At 41.8% G+C, this 26684-nt stretch overlaps 1 protein-coding gene across 1 annotated transcript in view; it reads right to left on the bottom strand.

Moving 5' to 3' along the window:
• The window catches only part of LOC142143087 (fibrocystin-like), a 164239-nt gene that overhangs the window by 113019 nt on the left and 24536 nt on the right, over positions 1 to 26684 (bottom strand). The window contains exons 5-10 of the mRNA XM_075200802.1: positions 24376 to 24463; positions 20849 to 21003; positions 18446 to 18598; positions 15344 to 16219; positions 13966 to 14131; positions 13308 to 13456 (exon numbers count right to left, since the gene is read on the bottom strand). Coding sequence (XP_075056903.1) covers positions 13308 to 13456; positions 13966 to 14131; positions 15344 to 16219; positions 18446 to 18598; positions 20849 to 21003; positions 24376 to 24463 — 1587 coding nt within the window. The remainder of the gene's footprint in view (positions 1 to 13307; positions 13457 to 13965; positions 14132 to 15343; positions 16220 to 18445; positions 18599 to 20848; positions 21004 to 24375; positions 24464 to 26684) is intronic.

Below are 26684 nucleotides of genomic sequence, written 5' to 3'. Positions count from 1 at the left end.
TCAGGGAGCTGCGAGCTGAAATCCAGCGAGATATTACCGTATTAACGGTAATATTTTTGGAGCGCAGGATTTTCGGCAATCCCGCCGTCAATTGAGTATGCCCCTAAGTGTTTAAACACTTAACCTGTGGGGTCCAGACATTGCCGCTTTAAATTAACATTGATCAATATCACCATATTATGCAGCACTGTCTAGAGGATATTTAATCGCTCACACCAGTCATGGGCCCACTGGAGTTTACAGTATAAATTCTCCACCACATAAGCTGGTCGGAATCTTGTTCTCCTATACACACACACACTGGTCAGAATCTGGTTCTCATACACACACACACACACACTGGTCGGAATCTGATTCTCATACACTTACACTAGTCGGAATCTGGTTCTCATACACACTAACGCTGGTCGGAATCTTGTTCTCCTATACACACACACACACTCGTCAGAATCTGGTTCTCATACACACACACACACACACTGGTCTGAATCTGATTCTCATACACACACACACACACACACACACACTGGTCAGAATCTGGTTCTCATACATACACACACACACACACACTGGTCAGAATCTGGTTCTCTTACACAAACACACTTGTCGGAATCTGGTTCTCATACACACACACACTGGTCGGAATCTTGTTCTCCTACACACACACTGGTTGGAATCTGATTCTCATACACTTACACTAGTCGGAATCTGGTTCTCATACACAAACACACTTGTCGGAATCTTGTTCTCCTACACACACACTGGTTGGAATCTGATTCTCATATACCCACACACACACGCAGTGTGCCCATATATAAAACATCAGTATTTATCCTTGGTTAGGAGAACCAGCAGAAATTATCTCTATACTGTCTTTAGTTTTCTATATAAATAAAAGCATTCTCTTACAATAAATTAAGATACTTTTCTAATATTTGTGACAATAAGCCTTTAGTCTTCAAACCTTCAAGCGTTCTCTGAAAATCCACTTTTTCAGGCAAGCTTATAAAATTCCTCAACCACTAAACACATTTTACCTTTGCATTCTGGCTGTACCAATATGCAATATGTAGCTCTTAACCTTAATTTTAAAACTCCCACTGTCCCATAGATTGTAAGCTTGCGAGCAGGGCCCTCTTACCTCTCTGTCTGTATTACTGAGTATTGTATTATCACTGTGTTTGTTTCCATCTGTAAAGCGCTACGGAATTTTCTGGTGCTATATAAATAAATGTTGATGATGATGACTATGAACTCTCCGATCCGTTGACCCTACTTTGAAACATACATATCTCTAGTGCGTCAGCAATAAGCTTTATCTAAAACATTCATGAATGACATCCCGTTCATCTTGGGAAGTTGGCTTCTTCAATATCCTGTTTGAAAAACAGCTGTCTATCTCTTGAAGATCTGTAGACATATTGTACGACCGTTCTACCTCTTCTCCAAGTCCGTCTTATTAGTGCGGCTCCTTAAGTTAAAAACAGACAGATATCCCAAAAAACTCAGAATCAAAACAGAAAGAATGAAAAGAAAACAAACCAATAACGACTCTATCCTATCATAACATTGGAGTCTCTGGTATTTGCTGGCCTTGGAGAAAACTCAAAATAAATGAAGGAAATGTGTATTTCATTAAATGCTAATATTTGGAAGACCAGAAAATGATGAAATGCTTCCAATGTCTTCTACAAGAACACTGCAAATCATTTTCGGAGCTTCTCTTGTGTCTAATTTTGGAGCCTTTGAAGAGCTTCCTCTTGTGGGAAGAGAGATAAAATAAGACTCCGGGAACCCAAAATATAAGTCAAAACCTCAGATTTGGTAGCAGAGGTCAGATCCAAGGTGACTTGTTACTTTGAAGAATTATGTTACGGATATTGTCACGGATGTTTTAGAAAAGAGAATTATCTATGTGGAATATAAATAAATACCACGATAGTTCATATGATTTCTGTCCCGCGAATGCCATAAAGGTCACAAAAAATCAAAAGAGAAATTTCGCAAAAAGAATAATAATAAGCCAACTGCCTCATCAGGATTCTAAAACCACCTGTGCATCTTACAATAGTTCATGGTGCAGTCTTTTTGCCATTTGTGGCATTAAATAATGATGACAACACTTTTTTCTTGTCACCAAAGCCGATAGCAGCTCATATCTGGACCATAATGAGCAGAGCTGGATTAAGGCTTTGGGGGGCCCGGGGCACTTAAGACAGGGGGCCCCTAAGATCTAAAATTAAGGGCATATTGACACATCCTGCATTACATCACCTACAGCCCACAGTATGACACTTACAGCTCTCCTAGGTTAAGAAAAATCATTGTTTCCACAAACTAAAATACTGTACATTAAAACAATCATCAAAACACCACATTAAAATTGGTATTGACACCACACATTAAAACTAGCAATGATACCGCACATTAAAACTAACATAAAAAATAAACATTGATAACATAACGCCAATTTTGACTAATATATATATATATATTTATATATATATATAATGTACTACAATTTTATTCAATATTTATTCAAAATTGCTAATGGGTGTGTTGATGCACCCTCTTACAGACAAAACGACCTGCATTGTTGTGTACACCATTGAACGGTCACCAAAAATTAGGATTGTCCCACTAGAATAACAATGTTTCACAGACTCTGCTGCTCTCTCCTACCTGTTCTTCTCCCTTTCACCACCTGTGCTGCAGGTTTCCTTAGTTGCGGCTTGTCTGGATCCTGGAATGTTGGAGGACCTATTTGGAAAAAAAATGGGGACATTTAGAAAATTACAGCCAGCCCCGGCGTTAAATCAATACCACCCATGATTAATAATTAAGCCTTCCTCCAGCCCCAACATTAAAATAATAGTATTCATATTAAATAAATAAACCTATTTCCCTCCCTACAAACAGCCCCAGCAATAAATTAATAGTATTTGCATTTCAGAAATATACCTATTTCCCGAACCTGTCACTGCCATTAAATAATTCATAGGCACATTTAATAGAGACCTCATTCTCCCCAAACTCACCCCCAAACTACCCCATCTTTTTCTATATACTGTGCCTCTCTCCCACACTTTTTCCTCATACTGTACCTGTTTCCCCATTTTTCCTCAATCTGTGCCTCCCCCTTTTTTCTCATGCTGTGCCCCCCCTTTTTCCTTACTGTGCCTCTCTCCCCTTATTCCTTACTGTGCCTCTCTCCTTTTATTCCTTACTGTGCCTCTCTCCCCTTATTCCTTACTGTGCCTTTCTCCCCTTATTCCTGACTGTGCCTCTCTCCCCTTATTCCTTACTGTGCCTTTCTCCCCTTATTCCTGACTGTGCCTCTCTCCCCTTATTCCTTACTGTGCCTCTCTCCCCTTATTCCTTACTGTGCCTCTCTCCCTTTATTCCTTACTGTGCCTCTCTCCCCTTATTCCTTACTGTGCCTTTCTCCCCTTATTCCTGACTGTGCCTCTCTCCCCTTATTCCTGACTGTGCCTCTCTCCCCTTATTCCTTACTGTGCCTTTCTCCCCTTATTCCTGACTGTGCCTCTCTCCCCTTATTCCTTACTGTGCCTCTCTCCCCTTATTCCTTACTGTGCCTCTCTCCCTTTATTCCTTACTGTGCCTCTCTCCCCTTATTCCTTACTGTGCCTTTCTCCCCTTATTCCTGACTGTGCCTCTCTCCCCTTATTCCTTACTGTGCCTCTCTCCCCTTTTTCCTTACTGTGCCTCGCTCCCCTTATTCCTTACTGTGCCTCTTTCCCCTTATTCCTTACTGTGCCTCTCTCCCCTTATTCCTTACTGTGCCTCTCTCCCCCTTTTCCTTACTGTGCCTCACTCCTCTTTTTCTTACTGTGCCTCTCTCCCCTTATTCCTTACTGTGCCTCTCTCCCCTTATTCCTTACTGTGCCTCTCTCCCCTTATTCCTTACTGTGCCTCTCTCCCCTTATTCCTTACTGTGCGTCCCTCATCTCCTTTTTCCTCATAGTTTGCCTTTCTGCTTAATTCCCTTTCTTCACTTACCTTTCTATTAGCTTTTCTTTTCTTCTCCTCTCTTCTGTCTTCTCTCTTTTTGCTTCCTCTCCGCGCTGCTCCTCACTGAATGACAGGCGTGACTTGATGACGTCACGCCTGTCATTCAGCATTAACAGTGCAGAGAGGAAGGAGGGACGCCGGCGCGGCCGCGATCAGGTGAGTAAATCTCTTTTTTTTTTTTGCTACCCTGCTCCCCCCACCAACGAGGAGGAGCAGCCCAGAACCTGCCCGCAAACCCCCCCGACCCCCCCGCACCGCCGCAAAAAAAAAAAAAAATCATGGGCAGAGCTGTCAGACAGCAACTGACAGCAGGGGCAGGTTAGGTCATACGGGCGACGTGTTTTGTGGTCCAAACGTAAAATAAATAAAAACTTCCATAACATAACAAACATAAATGCCCACTAAACAACACTGCCCTAGCATGTGCTTCTTCAGTGAATACAACCCTATGTGAAAGTAGATTACTCATTAAGGGTCTGGTTCATAAAAAAAACGTATTGCTATTTGTGTAGAGCAGCGGTTCCCAAAGTGTGCGCCGCGGCTCCCTGGAGTGCCGCGGCAGCGATATTACTGGGGTGCCGCGATCGCCCTAGCAATAAAAAGAAGAGGAAAAAAAACAAACAATCATCCAGCGCCGGATCCTCCTCCTCACTGACTGCCAAGCTTGATGTCATCACGTCCATCAGCCTCAGTGAGGAGCAGCAGCAGAGAGGACGTCAGGAAAGAAGGTAAATAAAGGAGGGTGAAGGAGGGCACAGAGAGACACGCTGAAAGGGGCAGAGAGACACGCTGAAGGGGACAGATAGAGACGCTGAAGGGGGGCAGAGAGAGACACGCTGAAGGGGGAAAGAGAGAGATGGCGAAGAAGGGGACACAGAGTGTGAGATGGCGAAGAGGGGGACACAGTGTGAGATGGCGAAGAGAGGGACAGAGTAATATGGTGAAGGGGCACAGTGATATGATGAAGGGGCACAGTGATACGATGAAGAGGCATAATGTGATGGTGAAGGGGCCTAAATACATCTTATGTCATTTTGACCCAACTACTTAAAAAACGGGACTTTGGCTTAGGGGTGCCTTGGAAAGATTATGGTGACCCTAAGGGTGCCTCGAACTGAGAAAGTTTGGGAACCACTGGTGTAGAGTATTTTGTGGGAAATAGCTCTCCGCATGCCCAGAAACGGACCTTACCCCAACGCAATTGCATCTCCCCTCTCCCCTCCCTCCCTTTCTCCTGTGCCCTCTGGAATGCTAGATCCGTCCGCAACAAACTCCCCTCTATCCATGACCTCTTCTTATCTAACTCTCTTAACCTGCTTGCCATTACCGAAACCTGGCTCACCGATTCCGACACTGCCTCCCCTGCCGCTCTCTCCTATGGCGGCCTCTCCTTCACCCACTCCGCCAGACCTGGGGACCGCCCAGGCGGTGGAGTGGGCATTTTCCTATCCTCCACCTGTACTTTCAGAATCATTCCTCCTGAACCCTCCCTCTCCTTCTCCTCTTTTGAAGTCCACTCTATCCGTCTCTTATACCCCATCCATCTCCGCGTCTCTGTCATATACCGTCCCCCTGGGCCCTCCTCCCTTTTCCTTGACAACTTTGCTGCCTGGCTCCCACACCACCTTTCCTCTGACATCCCCTCCATTATCCTTGGCGACTTCAATATCCCTATTGACAACCCCACGACCCTGCTTCCGTCAAACTCCTTGCCCTTTCTTCCTCCCTTGGCCTCTCCAAATGGACCTCCTCTTCTACCCACTGCCTTGGTCACTCCCTTGACCTTGTCTTCTCCCACCGTTGCAGTCTGTCCGACTTCTCTATCTCCCCCTTTCCACTCTCGGACCACCATCTCCTCTCATTCTCTCTCTCCTCTACTCCTGCACCCCTCCCCCCACCCAAATCTACCCGGTCCAGGCGAGATCTCGACACCCTTGATCCTGCTATTCTATCCTCTTCTCTCGATACTCTCCTCTCTCCCCTTTCCACCCTGTCCTGCCCTAATCAGGCGGCCTCCCTCTATAACCAAACCCTCTCCTCCGCCCTTGATGCGGTTGCCCCTGCCCAGCCCATCAACCTTCGCTGCTCCAATCCCCAACCCTGGCACTCCAAACTTACCCGTTTCCTCCAAAAATGCTCTCGTACTGCCGAACGCCACTGGAGAAAATCTCGCTCCCTGGCTGATTTCCTCCACTTCAAGTTTATCCTCTCCTCCTACAGCTCTGCCCTCTCGCTCGCTAAGCAATCCTTCTTTAAATCCCTCATCTCCTCCCAGTCCTCCAACCCCCGCCGCCTCTTCGCTACCTTTAACACTCTCCTGTCTCGCCCCCCCTCCCCCCCCTCCCTTCCTCCTTATCTGCCACTGACTTCACCTCCTTTTTCTCCTCTAAAATCGCGGCCATCATACTTGAAATCTCCTCCTCCACCCACTCTTCCGCCACCCCCCCTTTTGCCCTTCCTCCCCCCTCCACTCTCCCCCCCTCTTCCCCCAGCCACCAACTCCTTCTCTCCTTCCTCCCCACCTCGGGTGAGGAAGTCCACTCTATCATTTCTTCTTCCCCCCCTTCTACCTGCCCCCAGGACCCCATCCCTTCTCACCTTCTTCGCTCCCTTTCCGCCTCCACCTGCTCCCACCTTGCTCACCTCTTTAATCTGTCCCTCTCCACCGGCATCTTCCCCTCCGCCTTTAAACATGCTCTCGTCTCACCCATTCTCAAGAAACCCAACCTTGACCCCACCTCACTCTCTAATTACCGCCCCATTTCCCTTCTCCCATTTGCCTCCAAAATACTCGAGAGACTTGTCTGCAACCGTCTCTCCACCTACCTCTCTGAACACTCCCTCCTTGACCCTCTTCAATCAGGCTTCCGCCCCCTCCATTCCACTGAAACTGCCCTGGCTCAAGTTACGAATGATCTCCTCTCGGCTAAAGCCATGGGCCACTACTCCCTCCTGATTCTCCTCGACCTCTCAGCGGCCTTTGACACCATTGACCACCCCCTCCTGCTTCACACCCTTCAGTCCATTGGCCTCTCAGGTACCGTCCTCTCCTGGTTCACCTCTTACCTTGCCGAACGTTCCTTCGCTGTTTCCACCTCTGATTCTCTCTTCCCCTCTTCCTCCCTTCCAGTCGGGGTCCCTCAGGGCTCTGTCCTTGGACCCTTACTATTCTCACTATACACCTCTTCTCTGGGTGCACTCATCAGCTCCTTCGGCCTCAAGTACCACCTTTATGCTGATGACACTCAACTCTACCTTTCCTCTCCTGATCTCTCTCCCTCCCTTCTCTCCAGGATATCCGCATGTCTCTCTGCCATCTCCTCCTGGATGTCCTCTAGATTTCTTAAACTCAATCTTGCTAAAACTGAACTCATTGTCTTTCCTCCCTCTCGTACCTCCTTCCCCTCTGACCTCTCCATCACTGTTGACAACTCATCTATCTCCCCTGTTCACCAACTCCGCTGCCTAGGTGTCATCCTCGACTCCTCTCTCTCCTTTGCCCCTCACATTCACTCTCTCGCCAAATCCTGCCGTTTCCAGCTTCGCAACATTGCCCGCATTCGGCCCTTCCTCTCCCAGGATGCCACCAAATCTCTCGTCCACTCTCTGATTATCTCCCGCTTGGACTACTGCAACCTTCTCCTTATCGGCCTCCCACTCTCTCATCTCGCTCCCCTTAGATCTGTACTTAACGCCGCTGCTAGGCTTATTTTCCTCTCTCGCCGTTCCACCTCTGTATCCCCACTCTACCAAGCCCTTCACTGGCTCCCCTTCCCCTACAGAATCCTTTTAAAGCTCCTCACTCTGACTTACAAGGCCCTCGCCAACTCCACTGCTCCCTACATCTCTAACCTTATCTCTATTCACACTCCCTCCCGCTCACTGCGATCGTCCAACGATCGTCGCCTCTCTTCCCCTCTGATTACCTCCTCTCACGCACGTATCCAAGACTTCTCCCGCGCCGCTCCCCTCCATTGGAACAAGCTCCCCCGCTCCATCAGAACTTCCCCTAATCTGTCCTCTTTCAAACGAACATTAAAAACCCACCTTTTCCTTAAAGCCTTCCAGTCTCATGCCTAAACTCCCACCGGTCGGCTACCTCTCTTTCTCATCCCTTCTTCCCTTCTCCCCCTTCCTCAACTCCGTCTCCGTTTCTCCCGTCTCTCCGTCTCATCCATGTGTCTGTCTGTCTTCCCCTCCCTTTAGATTGTTCGATCCTTTGAGCAGGGCTCTCCTACCTTCTGTTTCCATCACTTTTAACTGCGCTCTCCAGCTACTCAGCTCACCTCCTCTCAGTCCCTCTGCCCTCTGGCTCCTCTCGCTTCTCTTCGCTCCCCTCAGTGACTCTCAACCTGTCATCCGTGCCCACCCTCTTGGGCCATAGTTACCTGCCTATACTCACTTTTCCCCTCCCTCCCTCTCTTTCATGCTGTGCCTGAGCCCCCAGAGTTATAGTGCTTACTGTTACTTGTACTGTGCTGTTTCACCTTGTACTGTGCCATTGTTTGTCCATGTACGGCGCTACGGATACTTTGTGGCGCCCTATAAATAAAAATTAATAATAAAAATAATAATAATTCATGTTCGAACGCAAATAACAATTGCAACTACCTAAGACTTGAGAGGCAGAATGGGAGAGGGAAGGAGCGGACTAATGTAGGTCACATACGGTAAGGGTGGACTGATGGCATGACGAAGTTGATTATAACCAAATCAAGTACGGTTTTTCTCGTAAGTTCTATTGTGGCCTTCTATTGAACACACGCTTGTACACATACTGCAGTCTGTTTTGTGTGTCTACATAACGCAAGTATGGTTTAGGCAGAGCGTACTAACACCCAGATTCAAGTTGAAATGCATCTTGACATACGCTTGAATTTCAATAGTGGGAATAACTTTCATGTTCCGTGCCCTTGAAGTCTCAAAAGCACAGTCAGATGTCTGAACTTTAAATTATTGTTTTTTATTTAATAAATATGTATGTAATGATCAATTGTCAAGTATATATTTAAATTGTTTATACTGATTTATTATACTGATTATGTATTATTTTAGTTTGCCTCAATTTATTTTATATATCGCAAAATAAAGAAAATGCAATGCTGGAAGAGAGAGAGATCACAGTCAGAATAGTGGATCTGGTATGTAACACATATATACACTAAACCTTTGTTATGTTAGTGAGGACTCTGCAGAAATTCACTAAACTAACTTTATATCGAATAACATAATCAGTTTGTATCATGATGCCATGCCCTGTGGGCAGGATCGGATTATATGGATTACGTAACCGTGACTCCATTCCTGCTGTGTGACGATGTGTCATTGGGCAGCAGGTTGAGTATGGCCTCAAAAGATGCAACTCGTGCCCCACACTTGCACCTCAGGAGATACCAGAAGGGATGTCCAAAAAGCAGACAAATATGTCTTATACCTCTGTTCTCGCCTTGCTACTTCTACTATTGTTACCTGTGTCCTGGACCATCTTGTCCTTGACATCGTCTCTGCTTTGTCACCTGTATACTGACCTCGGCTTGTCTAACTTCATTCCACTTCTGCCAACAATGACCATTGCTTGTTCTATAGACTTCTTCTCTATTACCAGAACAATTAGAAGCATATTGCACAAGTCTTCATTACATTAAGGATTAAATCAACCCTGATACTTAAAAAATCATCTTCTAACTTACGTCATTTCATTTCAGTTACAGCTCCTTTTAATATATATGGAAACAAGGGAGTTTTGAAGTATGTGACTCCCATCTTCTTGACCCAGCACCCCACTCATCCATTCATAGGTGTTTATAATCAGAGCAGCATAGCCTGGTTTCTACAGTACTACTTGTAGTTTAGAGGCACTAAATAAGCTAAGTTACAAAATTATAAATTGTTAGTGTAGGTACCCATCTGAATGAGGCCACCTTGACGTGGTAGATGGGTATCCACAGTCTGTTCAAAATGTGCACTAAGAACCTCGGGCCTGAATCATTAAGGATCTTAACTTAAGAAACTTCTTATTTCAGTCTCCTGGACAAAACCATGTTACAATGCAAGGGGTGCAAATTAGTATTCTGTTTTGCACATAAGATAAATACTGACTGTTTTTGAAGATTCAAACCCGGCAAAAGCCGCGACTTTAGCTAGTATTTCGAGACATGGGGATTTAATTACTAAACTGCGGGTTTGAAAAAGTGGAGATGTTGCCTATAGCAACCAATCAGATGTCATTTTGTAGTATGTACTAAATTCATGATAGGTGGAATCTGATTGGTTGCTATAGGCAACATCTCAACCTTTTCAAACCCGCAGCTTAGTAAATATACCCCATGATGTCACTGTGAATAGTAAGGGATTTGAAGCCTTATAAAGACAGGAAGCCAAACTGTGCAGAGCTCATTCCTAGGAGCAGATCATCAGACACAAGATAGAGAGGTAGAGAAATTAACAGTATTCCCGTTGATGTTCACTTAATTGTTAATGACAGTTTGTGGCATGGGTTCATGGGGCTTTTAAGAGTGTGATTTTAACATTTCTGTTGCATAGGGCAAAGTGTAATATCCAAGCCCACTACCGATACCTTTGGGCATAAAGGTCAATTGTCTTAGGCCAACTAGGCCTTCAGACTTGCAAATCTGGAGTCTGGATATTTGAGGTTCTACAAGAGCTCTAGAGTGGCCCTTACTTATCATTGGTAAAATGTAAAAATGCAATGCAAATTTTTATGATGTCCCCTCACAGGCGCGGGCTGGGAGAGGGATGGCCGGGGGGCACACAGGCGGCCGCATCATATGACAGGGGATTCGGCCGCGTCATGATGCGGCCGCATCCCCTGTCATGTGATGCGGCCGCCTGTGCGCTGACACGGCCGCATCTGATGTCATCAGATGCGTCTGCGGGGGGAAAACTATGTTTTTTTTCATCCGGGGGGCGGCCGGCGGGCCTACCCTCCGGCCCTCATAGCCGTCTGACCCAGCGGCCCGCCCACCTCTGTCCCCTCAGCAAATTGTAAACATGTAAGAAATCCTCACAGAGCATATTTTTTACCAGTGGTGAATTTTATGTTAGAAAGCTGTAGCACCCAGCATCTCACTGGTTGAAATCTGGAAAATAAATCCCAACTTAATAATTAAAGAGACATATACCTAGTTTCAGTCTTTGAGGCCCATAATTGCTTAGGAAAGAAAATGAGATTTCCCCTCTGGCTACAAGAAAATGGCATATTCAAGCTTAGATTTAGGCAGACACGTTTTCTGTCAGCCTTCCAGTTGTGTTTGTAGCTCTGGCAACCTGTCAGTTCTGAAGAATAGAGGCACGCAGCAAATAAAAGAAGATTACAAATATGCTGTTTGAAGTTCTCGTAGCAACGGACAAGGGAAGCATTGATTTCTAGTATTCTGAAAAGAATTCAGGGAAAAAGAATTGGAAAGATTTTTTATAGACTATGGGCCTGATTCATTAACAAACGCAAAACGAACATAATGTCTTCACTAGTAATTGGCACTTGCACCAGACCTGTAGCTGGCGCAAGTGATACGACTTAAAGTCACGTACCTTAGAGATGCCCAAAGCTTGAATCGGACGCTGCTGTGTGCACGCCCTTACTGTACACTGACTACGTGCAAACGCCCCTTCTCATCCTCATTACGCCCATGAAGTCATAGGCTGTATTAATGGTCCTTTGCAATTTTACGCAAAATATGTCACGTATCGGCACTTACGCTCCTTAATGAATTAGGATCTATAGGCCTGATTCATTAAGGTTCTTAAGTGAAGAGGTATCTTATTTCAGTCTCCTGGACAAAACCATGTTACAATGCAAGGGGTGCAAATTAGTATTCTGTTTTGCACATAAGTTTAATACTGACTGTTTTTTCATGTAACACACAAATACTTGATAGCTTATGTGTACACTGAAATTTAAAGTTGATATTTGTGTACTACATGAAAAAACAGTCAGTATTTAACTTATGTGCAAAACAGAAAACTAGTTTGCACCCCTTGCATTGTAACATGGTTTTGTCCAGGAGACTGAAATAAGATACCTCTTCATTTAAGAACCTTAATGAATCAGGCCCCATGTGTGTATTTCACCTTACTCAGTACTGAAATCACACATTAGTATTTTAAATTTCATATTAAATAAAATAAATACAATCGTCAGTATAATTTCATAGTAAGAAGTCTTGAAGTATAATACTAACATAACAGTTTAATAATATAACAGTATAATAATATAACAGTATAATAATATAACAGTATAATACTAACATAAAAGTTTAATAATATAACAGTATAATAATATAACAGTATAATAATATAACAGTATAAGTATGTTCAATGTAGAGGTTCTATTCAAACCTTTGCTTTTTAATGAGCATACCGAAAGCACCTTAATATGTGTGTCTTATAAGTGTGTTTTACATGCGGTGACCAGGAATAGATTTAATGCTGGAGAAGTCGGAACATTGTGATAAAGAGGGCACCAAGCTTCCATAAAACCAGATCTAGCCCGGCCAGTACCTTTCTCTCATAAGAGCAATTGAATATTTAGTAGGAGCTACAGCAGAACTTCATTGAAACCAGACAACACCCTTTAAATCCACCTTTATTTTCTGATTTCTTAACGATTTTCTCAAAAAACAAGGGGGTAGATTTATTAAATCTTTTGAAAAGGAAAAGTGGAGGTGTTGTCCATGGCAACCAATCAGATTCTAGCTATCACTTAATTAGTACATTCAGGAAAATAATAGCTAGAATATGATTGGTTGCTAAGGGCAACACCTCCATTTTTCCTTTTTGAGAAGGTTTGATAATCTACTCCTAGATCTTTTTGCATGCGGGTACAACACAGTGCACCCAGGGGTGCACCCATGAGTGCACCCAGCTGGCATTTAAATAGGAACAACCTGATTTGGCCACCGCCCACCAGGAGAGGCGAGCTTTCCATTACCTCCAAATGGGTAGATCCTGGCACCTTCCTTCAAAAATAGTGCAAAAGTAGGAGATTGAAGCCACCAAACAAATAATGCACCATTAACTCCACTGTGTCTATTTGTTTGTGGAATCTACGATTAAAAATATACAGAAACTATGCAATATACCACAATAACTGTTGTGATTTCACTGTGTATGTTACACAGTATTATTATTTTGCTGCCTGTATTTTCTTGACTGACCATTGAAAATAAAAAAATATAAAAAAAAAAATATATACAGAAAATTCCTGTTGATAGGAAAAGCCCATTTATATTATTTTCTATTACACCTTTGCTTACCCATGTTGAAGCAGGGATTCACGGTATGAAGTCCTGACTTTGGGAAGACAGTAACGGGAGGACTGAAACCCAAAGCAGTGCCGTCCAGGTCTTTAAAGAGCGCTGTCCGTGCCCCAGAACATTCTAACGATAGCGGACATTCTAGAGTTCTGTTGCGAAAGCAAAAAAAATGTCAGTAAACCAATGGAACCCAAAGGTTCTAGCAGAATTGTTTACTTAATATTGGTCCTGGGCTTTTCAGTGAAATAATCAAGATCAATTGTACACTTGACATTGTCATCTTTAGGACTCATCCATTCTTTGGTGATATGTATAAAAAAAAATTATCTGCATATTTTAAAGTTACAGCATATCATCCAGCAACATCACAATCAAAGTGAAATCAGAATTATACTAGAAATAAAAAAATGTTCAATCAAAATAATTCAACCCAATGTTACGTTCGTTTTACACAATTATAATTGAATTTGTTGTGTGTGAAACAAAATCGTTTGATGAATATTTTCAGCTTCGCAGATTTATCAACTGGCCAAAAAATGTCAAAAGCATCATTTCTGTTGCAAAAACATAGTAAATATGCCACTTAATTGATAATGTTAAGAGTATCGTAACAAAAATGTGGCTATATTCTAAATGAAACGAGCGTGTTATGTCCTACCTGTGTGGGGGATGGAAGTAGAAGATGTTTTCATGCCGAACGTGAAACATTTTGATCCTCTCCGTTGTTATTGGGCACGGTATAGCCATGTTTTCTGGATTAGTCATAATACACGTGTCGGTGTCATCGCTGTAACAGCTCCTCTGAAATCCAGAAAACGTAACATCTGATGGGATCAAACAAAAACTCTATATGGGTATGTTATTGTGAATTAAAGGTCTTGATTGAATGACGTCTAAGAACAGGACAGACAGGAAATATGCCATTTGCCAAAGTGGTTGCTGTAGACTGTACTTTCATGGCCGCTGTGCCACGTTGCTCCATCATTGTGCTTATTATAAGCAATATTACCAGCGTGGTAACACACGTCTCCTTTCTAAAGGACCAAATGGTACTCGCAGTATATAGGTAGGTGGGTCACTGGGTAAGAGCCCTGCTCCATACAGCTATTGGCAGAGAAGGGAGGTATTTTATCTTCAAGAGGATAAATCTAAAAGTGGAAATGTTCTTTCACTAGTTAAATCTAATGGAATGTCATTGGCTGCCTGTCATGGTGAGTCTTCTATATAAATGCAATTTGCATACAGTAAATGAACTAGTTCAAATCGATCATATAGTCCTGGTAAAAATGGCAAAGCTTGGAACAAATAAAACTGTGACATACTTCAATTTTGTATAAAATGTGCTTATTTTAAAAACACTATAGAACACAGCTTGGGATGTGCCATTATATATGGGCTTTAAACATTATCACTGGCTTATTTCATGCACTCATACACAGAACAAATGATTTACAGACAGTTAAGCAGAAGACTTTCAACAAATAAAGAAATTACCCTATCTCATACACATACACACACATACACACACACACATACATACACACATATATACACACACACACACACATACACATAAACACACACACATACACATAAACACACAAACACACATACACACACACAAACACATACATACACACACACACAGTTACACACTTTTGGCAGCAGGCAGAGGTGAGAGTTGTCTATGCTGGGAGACTGAACCTCTCCTGGGCATGCATACTGCTAATATGGAGCATGCAGAGTAAATATAGATCCTGATTGGACTAGCCGTGGCCAATCCCGTACAATTTTCACAAAACTTCTCCAGTCTGGGTAACTTGAATCTCCTGCCCAGTTCTGTCCTCTTTTCTGACAACATCTCTTCTTTGCCAGCTGTCAAATGCAGCCCTCAAGCTACTTATTTCAGGTAAAGGTGGGAGGTCCTGGAAGGTCTGGTCAAAGTGCTACATAGGGAAGCGTCTAATTAATGAGGTGACGCTGTCCAACCACTTTAATCAAGTTTTTTCAAGTCTCTCCCTTATAACAAAACTAACCTTGTAGTTTCATAATACCAGGGACAGCTCCATCTCTTGCTAGCATGTGCCATGGATAATCTGGCCATCTTCTAGGTCTTGCAGTAAACGTAGGCCAGAGAATGCCAACTCGTCCTCTCAAAGGGGAGAACGGAGCTCGGTCTCTCATTGTGACATTGGCGGATAAAGGTTTGATTCTGTCCTTTATGCAGTCAAATGCAGAGCTTGTCGCAACTATTACTGAATTGCGGATAACAATATATTGCCTCAGGTTATAAGAATCGATGGGTTCTTGGGCGACAATGGGTAAAACACCAACAGCATTGTCGATAAGAGCCACATTCTCTACCACTACGCTACTTTCCAAGTGAAAAACAAGACCATAATCGTAGTTCTTATAAGACAAGAATCCAGTTATTCTTGTACAGTTCTTAAAGCCATCGCCCCAATAAATGTGAAGACCATGAAGACTTGAATGGGCCACGTTCCCCAGCCAAGGGCTGTCTTCTGTAGAACAACTTTGACCTCGAACGTGATAAGCAATACGTTCCGATCCTGCCACTGCATTACCGGATAAGAAGGCTCGACTGAGTAAATTTATCTTGATGCTCGCCACCCATTCTGACTGGGTATCTGGTTGTCTCGTTAGAATGAGGAGGTTATTAGTGAGGATGTGGTTATCACCGTCCAGGTGTATTCCATGCCCGACACTGTCATATATCACATTATCATGCAATAAAATGGTTGTACTGTTAACTGCCCTGATGCCACCTCCACAGCTGTGGTGAATACTGGTAGATGACATGGAAGAGCCATGTGGTATGTTCATAAAGTTTATGGCTGGGAACAGGGATGATCCGAAGTTCGAAATTTCAACGTTAAAAAGTTCTAGAGATCCTGCAATGAGAATTTATTTAAAACAAAGTATGAATTTTGTTGTTTGACTACATTTTAGAATTTTACCCAGAACAACTGTAGGATTCAGGGGGATTGATAATTTTTGACAAATGCCAAGACACACTTTTGATATACAGTATGCCTACCATATATATAATATACACGTTCTATGTGTCATATATGTATCCTGATATCGTACTATCCCCAACCGCTTTGCACAATAAACATGTGGTATGAAAGAAACACCTCTGAATTGACGTATAGTCGTAATTGGTACTGCAATTTTAGTTATGTTTTTTAGAATATTTTTTTTCCAGACATATGTAATCCCTCCCTCCTTCCCACACAACCCTGAAAATCCACACCAGAACCTCAGTATCTAAAATTTTTTAGATATTGCTCACTGACTGCTGCCATATTTCTGTGAAGTCCAATCCATATTCTATATTTTTTGATAAATAAATAAACTGCCCTGTAAACAGCAACGTATGCTACAACAAACAAAAGTCATGGCCAAAAGTTTTGAGAATGACATAAAATATTATTTTTCACAGAATCTGATACCTCAGTTTTTATGATGGCAATTTGCATATATATCCCAGAATGTCATGAACAGTGATCAGATGAATTGCAATTAATTTAAAAGTCCCTCTTTGCCATGACAATTAACTTTATCCTAAAAACATTTGTACTGCATTTCAGCCCTGCCACAAAAGGATCTGCTGACATCATTTCAGTGATTTTCTCATTAACTCAGGTGAGAGTGTTGATGAGGACAAGGCTGGAGATCACTTTGTCTTGCTGATAGAGTTAGAGTAACAGACTGGAAGCTTTAAAAGGAGGGTGGTGCTTGAAATCATTGTTCTTGGTTACCTGCAAGGCGACACGTGCAATCATCATTGCTTTGCACAAAAAGGGTTTCACATGCAAGGATATTTCTGCTAATAAGATTGCTCCTAAATCAACCATTTATTGGATCATCAAGAACTTCAAGGAGAGAGGTTCAATAGTTGTGAAGAAGGCTTTATGGTGCACAAGAATGTCCAGCAAGCACCAGTACTGTCTCCTAAAGTTGATATAGCTGTGCCCCATAGAGACACGAGCAAAAGTGAGCATTACTTTTTACCATATATAAAGTGAAAATGTTCAGCCGCAATGTTTCCGAGGTACATCGCGGTTAATTGAATCTGTCCCCATGGGTTGAAGAGTGGGAATTTTAGGAACCATTCCTGGTTCAGCTACACTATTCTGAGCCTTTTTAGCATCAGCGTCAATGTAAAGTATTTTGTGCTATCTAGTCGCATTGTACATGGGAAAGTGTATTCCAAAGCATGTATAAACCACTGTAAAAATTAAAATGTACAAATTTACATATATATGAGACTCCAATGAGGAATTTTAGGGTACAAAATAAAAAGTTGTAATTATTGGAGTGGTTCGGAAAGGATAGTATACAGGACTGTTGAGTTATTTTTTTAACATATGATAAAATGTGTATTGTTACAATAGGCAGCAATCTCTCTTTGCAAGGATGCACTTACAAAAGCGGAATGAGGGCGCACATCTATGTACATATCGCAGACCAATTAGTTTACTTGCGCCAATAAGATACGATGCTCCCCCACTTTTAATGTTACCCTGTGTCTTAATGATGTCAACAAGGAAGGTATAGGCTACATACTCCTCATGCATATTGAATTGGCCCAGACAAGGACTGTCCCCACAAAATGGGTAAAATTGAATAGCAATGAACTGTAAATCATCTCAACAATCCTACAAAAAGGGATACTTTTTATGTTGTATGTAAAACACTTTATATTATTGTTTTACTTGTGCACATTTTCTTTCTAAAGCAATAGACGCTTAGTAGCTCCTGACCTGGAATAGAGCCTGGGGTTCTTCTATTTTTCGTTAAATCAATAGACATAAAGGATTCTAGTATTTTCCTCAGTAGAATATTCATAAATAAACAAAAGGTATTTTTGTATAAAAGATCAGAGTCTTCTGACATTACAGTAACTGTAATCTCATTAGATTGTCAGCTCTCTCACCGGCATGACCATCGTTAGCCTTTGTTTTCATGTCAACATTTATTTCATCTAACCTATATGTTTCAGTTTTATGTACGTTCTGTTTTCCCCAGTGTCCGGGGCTGTAGAACACTGACAAATCAATGACAATAAACAATAATAATAACTGTTATTGTTAAAACATAAAATACTGTACCCAGGTATTCTTCTCTGTCATCGTCTGTATATTGTCCAACCACGATTCTTCCGGAACAGGGTATATCAGTCTCAAGCTGGACGTTACGAGACAACAAGCCAACCTCTGCTGTCATAGGGATCCTCCAGGTATCGCCTATGTTGTGAATAGTGCCTAAGAAAGTTTAAATGAGATGTTGAAGTCCAACTACAGAACCATGTCAATGACTGCTGCTGTTTGTTATACATACATGATCACCGAGTGTTATTTCCAACAGTTACTATGAGGAGCTCTGCTAAACACTTAATGAAGAGGGTAATGCCAGAAGAAGTGTGTCGAAAGACAGGGTCATGTTCAAGGGCTGGCTGGTCTGAGGGGCAGGGTGACATCTTCCCCTCAAGCCGGTCCCATAGTGGGCTACCTTGGGCTGTGTCACTAGGCTACTTGCAATTTTTTCCCTTTAAAATGTTCCCAATAGGCTGCTGAGCTGAGTCTCTCCCCTCCTGAGTAAAAATTTGCCAGCCCTCCCCTGGTCATGTTTAAATTCCTGATAATAGATCATATGCCTCCCTCTATAGAGTTGTGAACTTTGTCTATGAACCCAAAGGGAGCTTTATCAGTGGAAGGAAAGTAAAGAATTGTTTGGAATGCTTGATTGCACACTTCATGTTCGTGATAATAGATCCCAGTGGCTGGAGGATATAAAGGGGTAAACAATGGAGTTAAGCAGGGAACACCAACATAATCATATCTCCTGTAGGTGGCAGTCAGGAGTAAGCAGGTCAACAATTTGGCTCAGACTCCTAGGAGCCCTAAGAGAACCAACGGTCACCAGTCAGCAGAGAGGAGGACACTCCAAGGTTAGCCGGTCATATTACCACCAATCACCAGCGAGTTACCGCCCTAATACACTCCCCATTAGCTTCATGACCGTGGATATAATCAGTGTTATATAGACTGTGTCTTTGAGGTCTGTAACTGGATCTTGTGTGGTGACTAGGAACTGCACTTCCGCCAAGTGTGTACGCTGTGCTTCTAGGCAATTACTCTGCCTGTTTTACCATCTGATGAATAAACCACTGTTTGGTTGCAACAATTCGCCTAGGTTATTTTTGAACAAACCCAACTGGATGCACCGTCCTCACACGCGCCCTGCGCTAATGATGACACCATGCTTGAGTGCATAAAGATCCTTCAGTGCCTGCCACCATCAGCCAGGATCTACACAACCTGACCCTCCTGTACGGTAATCGAGGTGCCAGTTTTAGAAAAGTATGTGAATAGTTTTCACTGGCAAGGTGTTGACAAAGACTAGCTCTAATGATATATCCGACCTGACCACAGGTAACAGGACTTTGTGCCAACATTGCTGCAGTCTGTGACACCTGGCAACTCTTGTAGGGTGACTTATTAATGTGATAAAATTCTAATTGACTCTGCTGAGGACTCCAGACACATGGCAACACACAGAAAAAATGCAGGATCATTTGGAATAGACCTGACATCTTTAAAATGGTGTCTGAATATCAGAGTGTTCCATAAATACCCTATTTCAATAAGTCTATTCATATTAATGTGTTTTCTTCATCTAGTGCTACACAGTGGTTTCTCCGAGATTTTTAAAAATCAATTTTTTTAATTTGATGTAAATTGCTAAAAATCGCTGCTTCATAATTTAGAAAGTTGGAAGAAACCTATGGAATAAGGGTCTCCAGAAAGCTCAAATGAGCTCCACGGTCTCTAGGCACACCCATGTGTCAGCAAGTGAGTAGCCCGTATCCAGGAGATGTAGCAGAATATCTCTTGGGATGTGTTAGTGCAATTGCATATGTCATTACAGAAAATGTATTTTTCTATAATTTATTAAACACGCTTCCAATAAGATTATGTAAAAAAAGCAGCAGTCTCAAAAAAAATCTAATACCCATAGATGAATACCTTGGAGTATCTAGTTATTTTAAAATCAAGGCAAATATATATTTTTTCATATTATGCCTCTTTTTACATAAGGGCTCAGTTAGAGTTACTACTTTGCCCTCTAAACGTACGTAGTTAAATATGTACTTATGTTAAGTCCGATATATGTCAAAATGACTACTGCTCCAAAACAGTGGTACTTATGGGAGCCGCACATACATACATACATGGGTGTACAGGTGTGTATGTATTTACACCTACAGATATGGTCTGACAGCGTTAGTAGTAACTGAAAAGGTTGCATTACCCTATTTGTACATAGTATAATAATGTAATAAAGTGTCATATACACATATTTAATAATGCATGGCAGCAATTTATAGTTCTATCTGCCCAAGACAAAGAATATCAAATACACTTGGGTACACAAAGAAAGAAAATAAGTTATTACTAACCAAACTATTGCATGAAAACAGGAATATTGTCTCAAATCTCTTGCTATCTGACCTGAATGCCAGTAGTTAAGTCTTCCCCAAATCCGAACAATAGGCCCATATATGTCTCTTAGATGGACAAGTTCAGCTTGATGAGCTTCATACGAGGATGAGCCAACAACAATCTGATCTCCCGGTCTCCAGTCTACTGTACCGTTTAGAGCAATCCTATCAGGACAGATAGAGAGTGAATGTTATAGCAAGCATACAATACTGACATAACTAGGACTCAGGACTTAGACTAGACCTCTAGCTGATGCAAGAGATACGGCAGAAAACCAACATACTTCTCTGTGCACCCGAGTCTGACTTGGCTGTTGCTACACAGAAATGCCCTTACTGTACATCGCCTACGTGCATCCGCCCATTGCCTTCCCGAATTCGTAGGCCATAGTAAGTGTCATTTGCGTTCGATGTTTACTTGGACGCGGCTGCGTTCTGTTGTGTATCATCCGGATCTGAACAGGCGTAGAGTGATTTTGCGGATGATACGCCCAAAATCGGCAGATACGTCCAGGCCCAAAAACTTTAGTGTAAATCAACTTGCCGCTCAGCTGCCCTTTGCTGTCCTGTGTCATGATGTATGACCCAAAATATTGTTGTTCTGATTTAGATCAGGCCTTGACCTACAGCTGTTTAACTGCTGTCTTATATGTGTATATTGAGTTGCCTGTATCATAAGATGAGCACAAGTCCATATATAACAGATAGATGTGGCCCGATTAAAGATACAGCAGTAATCAATATCAACTTCATGATGATGACTGCCTTGTTGATACTGGTTTAAAGATACCTCTTGTATATTTACATCTAAACAAGTCCGCATCTCCCGGGGCGTGCTATACTTACTTGTGCACGTCCTTACTCTGCTCAAGTTGCACTCGAACTCAACTTTCCTGCAGAAACAGGCACAGAACGTATAGAGAACCATAAAGAGACAGCAGGAAACCGGACGCTCAGAACGGAACACCAGAGGTATCATCCCAGTGAGATCAAGTCAACTACAACCTCCTATCACATTTCTAGTGCCTAGTCCTATAAGCTGGCTTCACAATCTGGAAGTGCGCCTATGGGAAGGCGAATTGTGAAAAATTGTATACATCACATCAAAGTCAAACTCGAGTCACTTTACATCCACCCCTTTAACTCAATTTAAGTTTTCAGTTTTACTCCTAAATATACTGCTCAGTTTAACCTCATTTACGGTTTAAATGAATCATGAGATTGAGGGGACATTCAGACTATGTTTTGTACATGTGTCACTTTGTGTGTTTGAAACTTTGTTTTACATTAGGCAAGGTGTGCCCGAAATGCACGTCTATGCTGAGTGCATCCGGAAATGCAAAATGCAGCACATCAAAAGTAAAGTGCAACACCCTGTCTCTGCCAGCTCTGAGCGATTCCCCCCCCCCATCAATGGATCTAATTTCATTAATTTCACTCCGACAATTAAATCTGGTCTTCAAAACTAGACACACTGATGCGTTTTGTTGCGTCCTCAGCGGGGAGCGTCCTTTAATCGGGCAGCGTGAACGCCTGCTCTCCGGCTAATGGTGACATTTTGCGCCACAAACCAACTTTATTTTACAGAAGCCTAAGTGCACCGGAACAAACAATGAAGCATAACAAAAGTTGATTTTCCACCACTCCTCAGACATATTGTGCATCATAAATAGGGCTTATAATCTGTAGACACTGCATTTAAATGCAAAATGTTCACAATTTAGCCACAAATAAGATATCAGTGGAAGTAAAGTAGAATGGAGTACAAGTTAGAAATTAAGTCAGCAACACAAAAGGGAGGTAAAGTTGATATACTATATTAATCAAAGTTATACATATAATAATAAAAATAATAATAATAATAATAATAATAGTAATATAATAAATTATATAATATACATGTTCTCCTCTACTTGAATGTTTATGTCTCCTCAGGCTATAACCTGTGTGTTCTCCTACTTCCAGCTCTCCTCTACATGTTGTCCTCTCCTTGAGTGTTTATGTATCTCCTGTATATTACCTGTGTGCTCTCCTACTTCCAGCTCTCTTCTACATGTCCTCTTCTACTTGAACGTTTATGTCTCCTCAGGCTATAACCTGGGTGTTCTCCTACTTCCAGCTCTCCTCTACATGTTGTCCTCTCCTTGAGTGTTTATGTATCTCCTGTATATTACCTGTGTGCTCTCCTACTTCCAGCTCTATTCTACATGTCCTCTTCTACTTGAGTGTTTATGTCTCCTCAGGCTATAACCTGGGTGTTCTCCTACTTCCAGCTCTTCTCTACATGTTGTCCTCTCATTGAGTCTTTATGTGTGTCCTGTACATTACCTGTGTGCTCTCCTACTTCCAGCTCTCTTCTACATGTCCTCTTCTACTTGAATGTTTATGTCTCCTCAGGCTATAACCTGGGTGTTCTCCTACTTCCAGCTCTCCTCTACATGTTGTCCTCTCCTTGAGTGTTTATGTATCTCCTGTATATTACCTGTGTGCTCTTCTACTTCCAGCTCTCTTCTACATGTCCTCTTCTACTTGAATGTTTATGTCTCCTCAGGCTATAACCTGGGTGTTCTCCTACTTCCAGCTCTCCTCTACATGTTGTCCTCTCCTTGAGTGTTTATGTGTCTCCTGTATATTACCTGTGTGCTCTCCTACTTCCAGCTCTCCTCTATATGTTGTCCTCTCCTTGAGTGTTTATGTATCTCCTGTATATTACCTGTGTGCTCTCCTACTTCCAGCTCTCTTCTACATGTCCTCTTCTACTTGAGTGATTATGTCTCCTCAGACTATAACCTGGGTGTTCTCCTACTTCCAGCTCTCCTCTAAATGTTGTCCTCTTCTTGAGTGTTTATGTGTCTCCTGTATATTACCTGTGTGCTCTCCTACTTCCAGCTCTCCTCTAAATGTTGTCCTCTTCTTGAGTGTTTATGTGTCTCCTGTATATTACCTGTGTGCTCTCCTACTTCCAGCTCTCCTCTATATGTCATCTTCTCTCCTATTTCTTCCTTGCATGTTCTCACATAATCACTTCTCTTGCCTCTCACTTCCATGTGACCAAACATTTAATTTTACTAAACCATGTCCCTGAAAGTTAATGATCTAAAAAATTTCAGGGTGTATTTAATTAGGGTCAAAGCAATTATTATTTCTTCTTCATAACCTAGTACACTCGGACTAGCGTGAGGTGAAGTGGGTGTAGTTACAACCTGTGGCCAAACAAAATCAGAAAAATAACAGCAGCGCAGAGTATATCAGCTCAGTCATTCACTGAGGCCTATGTGTTACCTGCACAGGCAAATGTTGAGTGATTCCATTGCGTTAAACGTGTCTCTATGCAAAGTTTATTAATCTGGTTTGTTTCCCCTTATAAAATTAAAAATAATAACATTTACACTTAAATCCACCCACATCCCAATAACTCTGCTTGTTACATTTACAGTTAAGTAACCTTTAATAATGGAGCTGGGCTGTACAGTATTTTGTTTCAGGTATCTAGATGTTCAAATATGCTGTGTTTAAACTTTTCTTCAGATAACCTACATTTCATTTCCAGGCGCAATGTCTGCCCCAAGACGTGTCCATGATTTGCTGGGATAAGCACTATGAATCTGCAACTTTCCGTAAACTCCTGGAGTAAGCAAAAAAAAGATAATAGTTTAAGGAGGAGAACAGATGTTGATAAAATATTAAAACAGAACATTAACACTGGCCTTTCCAAATCAGGAAAAAGGGAATACATGCTGTTAGATCCCCTTCCTCTTAATCTGATCATTATGTTACAACTCAAGGGTCTGGTCAGCTCTGGTAACCCACAGCTTATTTATGTCGGATTTATACTATACTCAACAGAAAAAGTTATTTGGTGTATCACCAAAACCCCACGGGTGTTTAGAGTTTGTCAACTACCGCCTCAATGCAGTACTAAAATTGCAAAGATGTGTAGTTCGTCAACTATGACTTCGACATAGCACAAAAACTGGACAAATGTGTAGAGTTCGTCAACTATGACCTCAACATAGCACCAAAACTGGATAGATGTGTAGAGTTCGTCAACTTCGGCCTCAATGCAGCACCGAAACTGCACAGATGTGTAGAGTTTGTCAACTATGGCCTCAATGCAGCACCGAAACTGCACAGATGTGTAGAGTTCGTCAACTACGACCTCAACATAGCACCAAAACTGGATAGATGTGTAGAGTTCGTCAACTTCGGCCTCAATGCAGCACCGAAACTGCACAGATGTGTAGAGTTTGTCAACTACGGCCTCAATGCAGCACCGAAACTGCATAGATGTGTAGTGTTCGTCAACTACGGCCTCAATGCAGCACCAAAACTGGATAGATGTGTAGAGTTCGTCAACTACGGCCTCAATGCAGCACCGAAACTGCACAGATGTGTAGAGTTCGTCAACTACGGCCTCAATGCAGCACCAAAATATATCAGTACATCTGCAAATAGTTAACTTAATATTTTCTTGTATACTGGCAAATTTCCATTTTAAATATTGCATTAAGCACTCTTTCCTTGGATAATTTGTACCTTTAGCAAACAGATTTTTCTATTGTATTTTGGCCAGCTCGTGATTCATGTTCTGTTTTCCATTATTAAACGCAGCCGCTATTAAGCAAAAGTATTACACAGAATGGAATATCAAAGAAATAGACTTAAAAGAGAGAAAAAACTCATTGCATAAAGTGAAGCAATATACACAAATATTATACTATACTAATATATATATATATATATATATATATATATATATATATATATATTTATTTATTTTCATGACTAAAAACATTACTGTACAACATAAAAGTAAACTTTGCGCCATCATCCAATACTACAATACAATTACTAAACAGGTCCTGCTAATTGTGGTCTGGTACTCGTACTTAAAAAACAATGGAGCCCCAAACGATACGCACTGCTGGTACAGGGCCATCTTTTCCATTGGACACGATGGGCAGGTGCCCGGGGGCCCCACGGACAAGGGGGCCCAATAGGCAGAGCTCTTAATTAGAATAAATAATACTGGAAAAAAAAAAGCCTGCAAAAAAAACCTTCAAGGGTCACTGAGCAATTACATCTATCTATCTCTATCTCTATATATCTATATCTATATCTGTATCTCTATACATCTATATCTATCTATATGTTGGGGCCCCGGTGCACTGCTTTGTCCGGGGGCCCATAATGTTGTTAAGATGGCCCTGTGCTGGTATATATATATATATATATATATATATCAAGGAATAACTGCTAACAGTGGAGGGTTAAGGGAACTTTTACAGATCTCTTAAGATATACCAGAGGCTGGGATACATTTCTGACCACGCTTACAGTAGCTGGATGCCTATAGTATATCTTTAGAGCCTTTCATTAAGTCCTCAACGGCTCTTCTTTCTATCCTTTTATTGTGCAAGAAGATTTAACTCAAACTATTGATTTCTCAGTTTTAATAAATTAGAGGGTTTATTTAAATGGAATGACCACCCTCAATAAAAGATCACCTACATATTCACTACGGCACCTTTTTTTTTCAAATTAAATATTATTAAAAATAAGCACAGCTACGAAGAGATGCTTAAAACGGCTATATGTCGTTTAACAAACCGGTTTGACGAATCGGTTCTAATATTCCAAAGTTTGACGGAATTTCTCAAATTTTAGATTGATTACATTTTTTTTATTAAATTCAAAAAAGTCGATCAGGTTCAACCATTTCAAGTCTGTCCGACCACGTTTTGCACACATGAAGTTGGTTCACACACGCATTCACTATACATTTCAGAAGTTTTTAATTACTAACGGCAACGTAAACTTTGAACACTGTAGTTGGATTTAAAAAT

The sequence above is a fragment of the Mixophyes fleayi genome, chromosome 3 (genome assembly GCF_038048845.1).
Source record: "Mixophyes fleayi isolate aMixFle1 chromosome 3, aMixFle1.hap1, whole genome shotgun sequence".
NCBI classification, from domain to species: domain Eukaryota; kingdom Metazoa; phylum Chordata; class Amphibia; order Anura; family Limnodynastidae; genus Mixophyes; species Mixophyes fleayi.
The sequence above is the reverse complement of the archived record's forward strand: the minus strand, read 5'-3'. Positions and strand labels throughout refer to the sequence as shown.